We start from the raw sequence: 13936 nt of genomic DNA, 5'->3' as shown, positions 1-13936 counted from the left end.
CTTACATTGTAAGTGAGGGTGTGATGAGATTAATATTTTTGTTGTATTTCCTTAGTGTTTTCCCGTCCTATTTTTATTGCTGTATTTTGGGAGGGATATTGTTATTTTATGTTATAAGTTTTATTCCTTAAACTTTAAAAGAAGTTAAAATAGAGCCAACATGGTGGCACACATCTGTAATCCCAGCAACTCTGGAGGTTGAGGCAGGAGGATTGTGAGTTTAAAGCCAGGTTCATCAACTTAGGGAAGCCCTAAGCAACTTAGCAAGACCCTGTCTCAAAAAATAAAAAGGTCTGGAGAAGTGACTCAATGGTTAAGTGTTCCTGAGTTCAGTCCCTGGTACCAAATACAAAATAGGAATTTTAAACTTCTCTGTAGCTTAAATACTTTATACAGTTTTGCATAAATCTTGTTAATTGTTCTAGCTTAGCAAAGGTGAAGGGAGAAAATATACATGTCCAAAAGGTATTTCTCTAACATTCTCCAAGAAACAGAATTTTATAATCTTGGTTCCATTGGTGATAATAATTTATGGCCAAGGATCTTAGAATGTAGTGTATCCACCACCTCCTTGCTCAGTTCTTAGCACTGTTCTCCTTAGACAGGAATGCAGTTCCCAAAGCTGTCCTATAAAATATCTATCAGCTGCCACATTGTCTCCCCTTTTTCTTCCAGTTACAGTTGTCACATTTTAGAATATTCTATAGGGAACTTACAATAATCTTCAATAGAACTTTAGGTAATTTGTTAAAGTTACATATAGTATATTGATAAAATGTGGACCTGCTTTGATTGTAAGTTACACATTTGTTAATGGTTTTGAAAACTATGGGTAAAACACTTTTCTTTCCAGATATGAATATCATTGGGCAGATGGTACTAATATTAAAAAGCCAATCAAATGTTCTGCACCAAAATACATTGACTATCTGATGACTTGGGTTCAGGATCAGCTTGATGATGAAACTCTTTTTCCTTCTAAGATTGGTGAGTTAATATTGTAAAACTTATTTTTCTTTCTGAATGATAGATGTAATCTTTTTAACACTTTTTTACCTTAAAATAATTTAATAGAGACTACTATCTTTTTCTCCAAAAAGTTTTTCTCACTGTATCATTGTACCTCCATTATGTTTGTGTCTGTTTCTTCATCACACTGTTTATTTACCCATTTTAAAATCTTTACCAAATTTTTTTGAATTTGTTTTAATGTGCATTTTAAAACTATTGATGAGATTGAGCATTGTTTTGTTTATTGATCACCTATATTTATTTTGACCTATTAATCATTTCCTTTATGATTTGGATTTCAGTAGTGATGAAAAAGCTTTCCTTACTTCCAGGTTATAAAAAATACTTATGTTGGGGCTGGGGATGGCTCAAGTAGTATGTACTCGCCTGGCATGAGTGAGGCACTGGGTTCGATCCTCAGCACCACATAAAAATAAAATAAGGATATTGTGTCCACCTAAAGCTAAAAAACAAATATTTTTTTAAAAACTATTTATTATTTTTTTAGGTGTAGATGGGCACAACACAATGCCTTTATTTTTATGTGGTGCTGAGGATTGAACCCGGGTCCTGCCCATGCTAGGCAAGCGCTCTACTACTGAGCCACAATCCCAGCCCTAAAAAATAAATATTTAAAAAAAAATTGCCATTGATATTCCTTAACAAATTCTTTAAAAAAAGAAAAAAAAAATACTTATGTTTTCATCTAGTATTTTTGTTTTTCCATGTAAGTCTTAGGTCAGGATTTTTTTCTTGTGAATGCTGCCTTCATTTTTTTCCAAACACAATAGCTAGCTACTTTGTCCCAATATTACTTTTGAATATACAGTATGTCTTTTCTCTCCTGATTATCTCATGTACACAACAAACTGCCATATTTTTTAGGGTCTTTTTATCTCTTTATCTATTGCTATGGAAATTCCACTGTTTTAATTCACCTTGTCATGTATCTTTTAGCGTCTTCTAGGACTAGTGTCCCTTCCCTTCTCTTTTTTTTTTTTTCAGAATATTCCCAGCTATTCTGCGATATTTGTTCTTCCAAAGAACTTAGAATCATTTTCTTAAGGTAAAAAACTGTCTTAGATTTTACTTATGATTACATCCAATTTTTACAGATAAATACAAGGATTCTTGTTCTCTTTACAATACTGAGTCTTCTTAGCCAAGAAAAACAAGATAACATTCTTTATTCACTTTTGTCTTTTATCTGCTTATAAAGTTCTATAGTTTATTTAATCCTTCAAGTTTCTTAAATTTATTCCTAGGCATTTTATACTTTTTATTGATATCTGGTTTCTGATTATTATTTGATATGTAAGAAAGCTGTTGATTTTTCTATAAATTTTATAACATCAAACTTTGTATCCATTAGTTTTTGGTCAGTTCTCGAGTTTTTTAAGTATATAACCTCATATGAAGATGATGTTAATTTGGCCTCTTCTTTTCTGCTATGTATTCTTCTTGTTTTATGCTTATCTAATTGCACTGACTTCCAGAAAAATGCTGAATTATAGTGACAATGGCAGAGCATCCTTATTTTGTTTCCTTATACTTATTGAAATACCTGTAGAATTTCCTCAGTAAACAGGAATTTCTTGTTAAAGGGGTATGGATTTTTTTTTTAAATCATATTAATGAAATATTGATTCACTTCTATTATAAAAATGTTTTAAAATCTGGAATGGTTGTAAGTTTTTTTTTAATCAGAAATTTCTCTTGTATCTACTATTGATGACTATACGACTTTCTCCATTCTTATTTATTTATTTATGCTAACCTTTTGCATGCTAAAGCACACACTGCCACTGAGCTATACCTGCAACCCCTTCTTTTCTTTTTCTGCTAGAAGAGTTTTTCTTACTTGTTAGTATTTTGATGAAGATTTTGGCATCATTATTCAAGGAGGAGATTAGTCCTTGTCATTTTCAATTTGAGTATCTCTGAGCAACATATTGTTGAATTCCTTTTTGCAATCTAAGTAGAGGCTTTTTCAGGAGAAAAATTTATATCAAGTTGGTGCACTTGGTCTGTTTGCTGTGGTCACTTTTTCCATTCTGTTACTTCCTTTCTCACAGATTCTTTATTGTATACTGCCTTTGCTCAAATATGTTAAATTCCACTTGGAAAGTACTTAGATCAAAACAAATTACTTTTTTACTCACTAAGGTTTCCCTCTTATAGACAGAAAACATTTTTTACTTTATTCTTTTTTCTGAGATTCCCATTCTTTGATAATTAATTCATTCTGATGGTCTAGAATCCCCCCTTATGTTATGACTTACTTTTATTCATTATTTATTCTTATTAGAACTGTTTATTATTAATATTTAGTAATATATTCAAGTTATTAATATTAAAATTCCCATTTGTACATTTTGAATGAACGGGTATTTGATTTTTTTTATTTTTATTTTTTATTTTTTAGTTGTAGTTGGACACAATACCTTTATTTTATTTATTTTATGTGGTGCCGAGAATCTAACCCAGAGCCTCGCACATGCTAGGCAAGCATTCTACCACTGAGCCACAATCCCAGCCCTGGTATTTGATTTTTAAAATCTGCCTTTTTAATACCTGAATACAAGATCCTGCCCACAGAAACATTTCCATAAGCTCTGGTGTAATATTTGAAAAGTCAAGTTTGACAAGACTTGGGAGGGAGCAGAATAACCACAAAAATCTGCAAAATATACTTGATTTTGAGCAGTTAAGGAGTAAGAATAAAAGAAAGAATGAAGGGAAAGAGTGTTTAAATAAGCCTTTGCTTTCTAAAGGGTTGAAAAAAGGAGGTATTTTAAGAATAGTATTGTGGAACCGGCATTTAAGGCTAACTCATCTTGGTTGTTTTGGAAGCAGATGCCTTCTTAGTGTTTATTCTCTGTAGCCAGTGTCAATTGTATTCTTTCTTACAAATTTGTCAACCAAAATTTGTAGGAATGAGCCAGACACTGTGATGCACACCTGTAATCCCAGTGGCCCGGGAGGCTGGGACAAGAGGATCACAAGTTCAAAGCCAGTCTAAGTAATGTAGCAAGGCCCTAAGCAACTTAGTAAGACCCTGTCTGCAGTTAAATATAAAAAGGACTGGGAATGTGGCTCAGTGGTTAAGCACCCCTGGGCTCAATGCCAGTACCAAAAAAAAAAAAAAANAGTGCCCCTGAGTTCAATCCCTGGTACCAAAAAAAAAAAAAAAAGAATTGTTAGAAATGTAACCAGTTGCAATCCTGTCTCCACTGTTGAGAGAGAGAGAGAGACACCCCCCCCACACACACACACACACACACAGCCACCTCTTTAAATTGGTGTTTATTTTCTTTGAAAAATAGGGAGGTTCTCTTTCCTTTTTTCAGGGTTCATACCCACCTTTTAGGCTACAGGAAAATGAAAACTGGCTTTTCCAAAGTAATTCAGAAGATAAAATGCCTTTTGTGGGGGTGGGGGTGGGGGTACAGCGGATTGAACTCAGGGTCTCACTGAGTTGTTTAGCGCCGCCTTTTTGCTGAGGCTGGTTTTGAAATTGCGATTCTCCTGTCTCAGTCTCACAAGCTGCTGGGATTACAGGTGTGTGCCACCGTACCTGGCTGAATATAAAATACTTTTTACATGTGGATGTTAATGACTCAAAATGTACCTGTACTTCTCTTTGGGTAGGAAAGTTTCCAGTCCCAGTTGAGAGAGAAAAAGTATACATGTACTTTTTCTTAAGAGTTATAAATCACAAAACAATACTCTATTTATAATTAAAATACTGTTGGATTTAATCTTAGGAAGAAACTTTGATATTAAACTCTAATAGTAAAATTGCTTATTTGAGCTGGGCACGGTGATGCACACCTATAATCCCAGTAGCTTGGGAGGTTGAGACAGGAGGATCATGAGTTCAAAGCCAGCTTCTCAGCAAATACTGAGGCACTAAGCAACTCAGTGAGACCCTGTCTCTAAATAAAATACAAAAAATAGGGCTGGGGATATGGGCTCAGTGGTCAAGTGCCCCTGAGTTCAATCCCTGGTACCCCAACCCCCCCAAAAAAATTATTTATTTGAATTTTGATTCAGCAACATCTTGTATAATTTGATGCCTGTGCCTGCTGTTCTGAGGCAATCAGAAAAGGGTGTTTGTGAGGAATATACTCAGATTTGGGAGTTTTTCACTTTGTCTTTTCAATATATAGAAATAAGCTTGTGTGTGCTTGTAAATGTATATGTATGTTGCAGGTGCTTATAGCACTGTCAAAACTTGCTGCTATTCAATTAGATAAAAGATTGATATATGTGTATTTTGGGTTATAGGTGTCCCATTTCCCAAAAACTTTATGTCTGTGGCAAAGACCATTCTAAAGCGTCTGTTCAGGGTTTATGCCCATATTTATCATCAGCACTTTGATTCTGTGATGCAGCTGCAAGAGGAGGCCCACCTCAACACCTCCTTTAAGCACTTTATTTTCTTTGTTCAGGTAAGTGAACCATATTGATTTCTGAGTCATGCAACTTGGACTTGTTTGGATTGGTAACCTTAGTAGACCAGTGTGTCTTATTTATAGAATGTAGAGCAGCTAAGCACAAGCAGGTTTTCTCTTCTGTTTTATTTTTTTCCCCACATTGTCTTTATTAATCTATACAGCAGCATCAAAAGGTATTACTTCCATTGGGCCTTCTGCCTCTGGCTTCCCCAGGTCTGTGGTTAGGATGTATCATTGAGGGACATGGCCTATTGTCTTTAGAGCACTTAATTAGAATGATTACTTTTAAAAATCAAAAAAGGGGCTCAGGTTGTAGCTCAGTGGTAGAGTAGAGCACTTGCCTTGCACATGTGAGGCACTGGGTTCTAGCCTTAGCACCACATAAAAAATAAATTAATAAAAATAAAAATAATTCACATTGTTTGAAAAAAGATCAAAGAATTGGGCTCCTTCTAGCCTAACTTAGAGTTGTATAATTTTGTATGTAAAATATAAATATGTCTGTCCAGATATCATTTTATGGAAGGAAAGCCTAATAGCATTTCAGTAGATATTGTGTACTCTGGTTCTCTGTGTAACACAAAGGAAAACATACCATAGTCTTTCTTTTCTTCCAAGATTGTTACATGTGAATGTTTGGGTGTAAAAGTAAAAAGTCTTCTACCCCAGAGGTGGCCACTATCAAAAGTTCAGTTTGTAGTTTTCAGGTAATTTCTATGTAAATTCAATTATGTTTTTATATATATATATATATATATATATATATATATATATATATATATATATATATATATATATACATACATACATATATATATATATACACACACATACATACATACACACACCCACACACACATATATACATACAAACACATATGTATATAAATATCGTTTATACACAAACACATGATATGATCGCTATAATCAGTTATTTAATAAGTCCTCTAGCAAAGAATATGGGGTGGGGGATAGCTCCTACTTTACTCTCACAACAGATCTAATGTATGGGTTTTCCCCCATATACACTAAGCAGGCAGTCCATTTTACAGCAGACACCAGCTAGGTGTCCTCTAATCTAACTCAACTAAATTCTGACACTAACTATCTGGAGATAGTGTGAGATCCCACAACTTCAGAGCTTAGTCCCACAAGTCCTGCCCCCAACTTCAGACATCAGTCAAAAGTAGTGGGTTGTTCCCACCCACCAAAAAAAAAGTAATGGGTATCATTTCTGATAGAGCAGCTATAAATCAGGATTCCCAGGACACCCTCCTTAAGTTTGATTAATTTGTAGGAGTTGTTCACAGAACTCAGGGAAACACCTTTACCATTTTATTATGAAGGATATTTTGAGGGATACAGATGAATAGCCAGAGAGAAGAGATGCAAAGTGTTGAGTCCTGGGAGAAGGGATATGGAGCTTCAATACCATACCCTTTCCAGGCATAACATCCTCCAGAAACCTCTATGTGTTCATCTATTATCTAGAAGCTCTCTGAATTTTGTCTTTTTAGATTTTCATGGGGAGTGCATTACTTCGCTGTAATTAATTACATCATCATCCGTTAGTGATTAACTCATTCTTCAGCAGCTCTTTTCTCTCCATGGTTGGGTGGGATGAAAGTCCCAAAACACAGTAATCATGCCTTGATCTTTCTGGTGAGCAGCCTCATCATGGTACTCTTCAAGGGCTCCCAGCTACCAGTCATCTCATTAGTGCCCAGAACAGACACTCTTGCCACTCTGAAGACTTCGAGGATGTTAGGAGCTGTATGTCAGGAAAACAGCCATGAGGAAGACCAGTATATATCACAATATCACATTTGTGGGGCTTTTAGGGTTTTTTCAAGAAACACCAGTATTTTTAAAAAGAATAAAAAATAATTGCTTTAAAATGTTTACAGAGCTCATTAGATAATTCTTTTGAATTTCAGAAAACTAGGGTTGTGAATCCTTTCTCTAAAAATAAGAAATTAAAAGAGTTTTAATTTAGGACCATTTTTAAGTTTTGTTTTTCTTCTCTTTTTAGGAGTTTAATCTGATTGATAGGCGTGAGTTGGCACCTCTTCAGGAATTAATTGAGAAGCTTGGCTCAAAAGACAGATAAATGTTTCTTCAAAACAAAGTTACCCTCTTGCTTCATCTACTGCTAGAGATATTTCATTGTTATCTGTTATAGACTAGTGATACAAACTTAAAGAAAACAAGATAAAAAGATACCTGTTTTCTGTGTCTACAGGTAAAATTGTCCCAAAGGTAGGTGGGCCTGATAGTTCAGAATGAGACCTTAAGGACACAGCAAAATCAGAGGGACTGTGGGACCATTCCCATTATTGTCAGAGTCATACTTGGTTGTAACATGTAATTACTAGCCTGTAGTTTTCTTTTTTGCTCAGCAAAATGATTGAATCTGTTTCAGTTGACAACATAACACATAGTTTTTACCAATAATTTATTAATTAGTTTTCAGAACAAATTTCCTAATAACACAATCAGATCAGTGTTATTCTGCTTTTATTTTACAAAAAGGAAAGTTATTTTTAAATTTCCTTAACATTTAGAATTTTTGTGTCACTTTGGATAATCTTTAGTTTCAAGTTTGAATGCTAGTGTTTTTATAGATAAGAATATATATTTTTTCAAAATCCACAATCACAGTTTAAATCTCTTATGGCATATGTGGAATGGGGAGTAACCAAAGTTATTTTTAAAGTGACTTTATTTTGTAATCTTTATTTGGGATTGTATTCACATCTATCTAAATTATTAGGAATGTGTGTGTATCAGAGATAATTTTTTTTTTACATTCTAATGATGGTCTTGTAGGTTTTTATTTTGAAATGCTTCTTTCAAATCAATTAATATATAGCTTTTGATTAAGAAAAAGTTTCCAAAAAAAATTTGGCAAACAGGTCTCAAAGCCACTGTTCATTTATGTTGTTTTTCAGAGGCCTTACAGTTCTGGGTCAGAGAGTTGTAGAAAGTACTCAAGAGTATTTTATTATTTTATTTCTTAAAAATGTTACTTCTGTATTTTTAAGAGTAGTATAGAAATGCACAAACTTTATCCCAATAAGGACAAAATTTAAAACCACAATAAAAAAAAAACATGAAGGTGCATACATTTTATAACACAGCTAAAGGTTTGGTCTGCTACCTATACTTGACACAGAGTGTGTTTATAAAGTCAACATAATGGGAAAATAGGTTTTAAAAAAAAAAAAAAGAACAATTTTATATCATTCAGTTAATTACTCAAAGGTGGATTGAGTGTCCATAGGGGTTTTATCCTGTTTGTATCAAAACTTGAAATTCTTCTCTTTCTACTGGGATAAAAGAATCTTCACATTTAGTGAAGAAAATGCCTGTTTTTTATTTGATTCTTTGAAGTCTGTCAAAGCTTTCATTCATCATCATTTTGTGTTGCAGAGCTTTGGATTTTGCAGAGTACTAACCAGACTCCTTGATGTCTTTGATTTGATGAGGTTTTTTAATAGCTCAATTTCAATAAATTCTTAAACAATACACAGAATTTTAAAGGACATTATTTCATTTAATTTAAGCTGAAACCATCATTGTTTAAGGAATTCAAGAGTAGTGTAATCACGAAAAAAAGAGAAAAGCCCTCTGTAAAACATTCTATAGTTCATATTTTAAATGTATTGAGAGGTCCAAATGTCAGTCATTCTGCACATTTTCTCTAATTATTGGAAATGAGAGTGGGTTCCGAACGTGGCTGGGTGCAGTGGCGCACACCTCTAATCCCAATGGCTCAGGAGGCTGAGGCAAGAGGATCGAAAGTTCAGAGCCAGCCTCAGCAATTTAGTGAGGCACTAAGCAACTCAGTGAGACCCTGCCTCTAATAAAATACAAAATAAGAATAGGAATGTGGCTCAGTGATTGAGTGCCCCTGAGTTCAATCCCTGGAACCCCCTTACCTCACTCCTCCCCCCAAAAAAGAGTGGGTTCCTGAATGACACCTAGAATGTAATTACCTCTCAACCTCCAACCCTGTGGACTTTTTATTTTATTTCTTGTGTTACCAAGGATTGAATCCAGGGCCTTGCACATGCTAGGCAAGCGCTATACAACTGAGCTACATCCCAAGCCCCTTTTTAAAGTTTATTTCAAGACAGGGTCTCAGAAGTTGCCAACTCTGGCCTGGGACTTCCAATTCTTCAACCTCGGCCTCTCAAGTAATGGGATTACAGGCAAGCACAATGGTGTCCAGTGGCTTTAATTTTTTTAAGTCTACAAGGAATGAAATTGTTTCTCAATTAGGTTATACTTTCATCATAATTTCTAATATTTCAAATATTCTCAAAAGGTTTTTCACTTCTCTCCACTATTTTTAGTGACAGAAATTCTGTTTTCATGAGTAAGCCCCAAAACAAACCAAAGATGGTCACATGGTAGGACAGTAGTAAAGGCAGCTTATTAATGGGTTGTAAATTTTAAAATTGTTGGTAATTTGAGATTTAGAATGTAGTTTTTTATTTTGTTTTCTTTTACTTTTTAATGAAAACATTACTAGATTCCCAAACCAGTTTGGCTCAACCAACAGTGCCACCTAAACATTACGTTCTTTGTCGACTTCTTACAGCAGGAGAATTGGAGGAATGGGAAAGGATGGGAAGTGAATGGTTCCTTCCTGACATGGCTGAAGAGCCACTCTTTGAAAAGTGTTTGAAGAAATCATTGTGTCTTGGTCTCACTTTTGATTTACCTATTCATATTCAGGGTTTCCCTGTTCTTCAGTACTCTCTTCTCTTCCCTTCCTAAGAGGAAGTAGTCTCCTCAGAGTCACATCTCTGCTTCTCATAACATGATTACCATCATGGGGTGGAGAGTGCTTGCTAAATTATGCAGCTAATCCTGTGGTGCTTTAATTTTCAGGCCTTTAAAAAAAAACTTGGACAATGATGTATAGATTTTTGTTTAAATATTCAAACTGCCTTGTACTATAGTTTTTATATTGAAAGCCAGTTGTATCCTTTATTCTTCAGATTTGCATGAATAAAGTGTCTTTATGGGCTGCCAGCTAACAGGTATTTCTTTCATCTTAGACTTGCAGAGCTCTAGCTTATGTGGCTGCTTACTGGAAAATGCAGATATGTATTCACCGTGACTTTAATAACAAAGACAAAGTTTTTCTAGTAGTGCAGAAGCAAGGGGAACAATCCTCATGGTGATAATAACTTGCAAAGTGACAGTAACTCTTGAAAACCTTGTGGAGGTTCCATGATTATACTGTTAGCTTCTGTCTGAGCAGCAAGACACACCGTAAGTAGAGCTTCTGAAATGTGAGTCCTTACCTCAGAAGTACAAACAGATCAGGCCCAAAGAGTGTAAGTCCTAGAAATGTGTTTCTAAGCAGACCCAGTTATGATGCTGGAGCTTTTTCTGCCTCATGACAGGAAGCTATCTTTGTCAGTATGGAACTCTGGCCAGAAAAATGTTGATCTGGACACCAGACTGAGCACCTTCAACAGACACAGTATTTCCCTCCAGAGATTAGTTCACTAAGTGGACTTGGTTTCTACTATTGTAGAATTCTGGCAAAGAGGGAAAATAGTCTTTTGGTCTTCCTATTTTTGCATTCAATTTTGACATTTCAGGCTGTAAGAGGAGGGTGATATTACATGTGGTAGCAGTTATTTTATTGAAGTATCTGCACTGAAATTCACTTGGGTTTTCTTTTCATTATTAGACTCTGTTCCAAACAAGTGTTCTGTAAATCCAGATGGATTACCAGTGGGCTATAGACTTATTATAGAGCAATATTCTGTGTTTGTTCTACATTGAAAGTAGTTTGCATAAGTTAGTCTTGGTTACCATCTAAAATATTTTAAAATGTTCTTTACATAAAAATTTATGTTGTATTTTTAAACCTTTAGGGGCTTTATCTATTTTTCTAAGTCAGTTAACTGTACTTTTAAAAAAAGTATTTTGTATCTACTTTTGTAACTTCATCAGAATAAAATATATTAAAAGCAAGAAATGACTGATATAAAGTATGTCTCAACACACTGGCTTCTATTTAAATATGAAAACTTGATTTTTGAAGGTTCTGTGGATATTGAGTATATCTTAAATTTTGAAAGTGACTACCATTGCATATCATTTAATAGCTAAAATATTTCCTTAGCACTTACAGAAGAGTTCCTAAATAAAACTAAGTATCTTATTTACCAGGACCAACCCTAACCCCAAGAAACAGATTGCTAGTGCATATAGTGACTGAAATCCACACCAGACAAAAAGTAGTCTCCTCCCTACCAACCTAATCAAGTTTTGCACCTCTTTTGTATATTCCTAGGTATAAGATTGGAAAGTGTGACTGGAATCACTGATTTTCTTACCTTGAAATTGAGTATTCAGTGTATATCTTTTAAACACTCTCCACTCCAAGCAGCCATTTTTTTTTAATTGTTGGAGAAATATGGTATGTGAGGTCTACAGCAGTGCTAGAATTGTTTTTAACATTTTTTTGAGTAGAGTTAAAAAGTGACTGATGTGGCTACATGGGGGTTAATAATAATTTTTTATAAGATAATGGGTAATCAGTTTGGGATTTTTTTTCTAACATTTCGGTAGGCTTATAAGCAAACAAAATGATGTTCATAAGGGTTTCTAATGGCTAAGTGTTTCAAAGCTATTTCATACTTTATAAAAAGAGTGAAATCCAAATAATCTTGGGGCATGCCAGAGTCAGAATTCAAAACTTCACATACAGAAACCATGTCCAAACCATGCCTTGGATCTTCTCAGTAAATACTCTGATAATGTCCTCTCTACCTAGGGACACTACAACCTGTGCCATTATCACTGGCCACTAGATGTCAGTGTCCCCTGCCACAGATGTCTGATAGTCCTCTAAACTGAGGGTATGGGAAGGAAGCAGGGTCGGGCAGAGCCAATTATTCAAAAGTCATAGAATAATATGGGTAATTGTTGAAAGTTGGAGTCACACTTTCAATAAAGGAGGAATTCTGCAAATACAAATTTGTGAGTTTGATTTAATCGGAGTCGCTTGGTTACAAGTGACAGATTCAGTACTTATTTCCAGCACTGCTGGCTCCCAGTTGCACAAGCACAAACATCTGTCTCCTCTTAGCTCTGCTTTCTTCTGTGTCTGCTTTATTTGTAAAATAGTTCTGCCCAGATGGTTGCCCCCAAGCAGCTCCAGGCTTTCTATCAGCTTAGCTAACCCAGTTGAAAAGAGCATTTCTTTAGTTCTATGTAAGGTCACCTCACATTGGTCTGGTTCAGATCATGTGATCAACCCCAAGCCAATCCCCATCTAGTTATCCTGAGTTGGATCCTGTGTTCACTCCTAGAGCTGGAATTGGGTGGGCCTCATCTGAACATGTGGTTTGAATAACAGTGGTTCACCACTACATTGCTTGAAAAAGTTGTTTTGACAGTTTTAAAGTATCATTGACCTCAATGAAGAAAATTGAAAAATTAACAAATTATCCCCGATCATACTAACCATAACTTTTTAGGAACCAAGCAGAAAGTGTGTCCACTAACAGTAGCCCAAAGGAGAAATGATGAGGGCAGATACATAGGAGTCACTCAATATCAGAATGAATGAGTATATTTATAAAGAGCAAATATTGGTCCAATCCATACAAGTACAACACTAGAGATATTGATTACATAGGCCAGAGTGCAGTGGTAAAAAGCTGATGAATCCTTCAGGGCAGCACTAGATCACATGCTGCAATTACAGCTCCCGAAAGGACTTGGTTGTATTTTGGCTTTGACTTGTCTGACAGTGCTCCATATCCAGGCAGGCTTGCTGACCAATTGCCTCAGCTTACAGGACTCCTATGATGTGTGGGTCCAACCTGTGCCTCTGCTGGGCAATGTCTAGCAGCATCTTAAACCCAGACCTTTCCTACCTCATCCGCAATATCCAGTCAGACTATTTATTCCACTCACCTCCCAAATGTCTCAGTTCACTCCACCCATCCCTCTTGCCACTTAATTAGTGGCAGGCCCCTCATTTCTCACCTGGACACTGCATTATCCTGGGACCTTCTGTCCTTGTCTCCAATTTCAGCCCCTTACATTCCACCCTTTCTCACAGAAGCCAAGGTGATCTTTCTAAAATGCAAATCAGAAAATGCGTCCCTTGTTTACATCCTTCCACGAGAGAGACCCTGGAGAGAAACCCGAGCTCCTCAGGTCAGAAGCCTGCCCGGCTGCAGCGATGGGGAACGGGATAGGAGAAGTTCCACCAGGGCACCACGGTGAGGAAAGGACGTACCGCGCTCCCAGAGCTGGTGTTGCTGGCTGCGGAGGAAGGGGATTTTGACCTGGCCAAGCCTCTGTCTTGAACCAAGACAGCAGAGGCCGGAGGAGCGCGGTGCTGACCAGACCGAGTCGGGGCCCGAGCTGGGCGGGCGCCGAAGTTCTGGGCACCGACTCCCCGCGGCCGGGGCGGGGCCGGG

General features: G+C 36.1%; 1 protein-coding gene and 1 long non-coding RNA gene across 2 annotated transcripts in view; one reads left to right on the top strand and one right to left on the bottom strand.

Annotated features, from left to right (window-relative positions):
• Mob1a (MOB kinase activator 1A) overlaps positions 1–8685 on the top strand; it is a 14334-nt gene extending 5649 nt beyond the window's left edge. Inside the window, exons 3-5 of the mRNA XM_048787361.1 lie at positions 837–987; positions 5302–5465; positions 7504–8685. Coding sequence (XP_048643318.1) covers positions 837–987; positions 5302–5465; positions 7504–7581 — 393 coding nt within the window. The 3' untranslated portion in view covers positions 7582–8685. The remainder of the gene's footprint in view (positions 1–836; positions 988–5301; positions 5466–7503) is intronic.
• Positions 8686–13061: 4376 nt separating this feature from the next.
• Positions 13062–13930, bottom strand: LOC125611830. Its single transcript, XR_007342063.1, has 2 exons — positions 13753–13930; positions 13062–13589 (listed from the first exon to the last, which is right to left on the bottom strand). It is a non-coding gene; the product is annotated as an uncharacterized LOC125611830 (long non-coding RNA).
• Between the last annotated feature and the right edge of the window lie 6 nt (positions 13931–13936).

Source organism: Marmota marmota, unplaced genomic scaffold (genome assembly GCF_001458135.2).
Source record: "Marmota marmota marmota unplaced genomic scaffold, marMar, whole genome shotgun sequence".
NCBI classification, from domain to species: Eukaryota; Metazoa; Chordata; class Mammalia; order Rodentia; family Sciuridae; genus Marmota; species Marmota marmota.
Note: the sequence above shows the minus strand (reverse complement) of the source record. Positions and strands in the feature narration are given on the sequence as shown.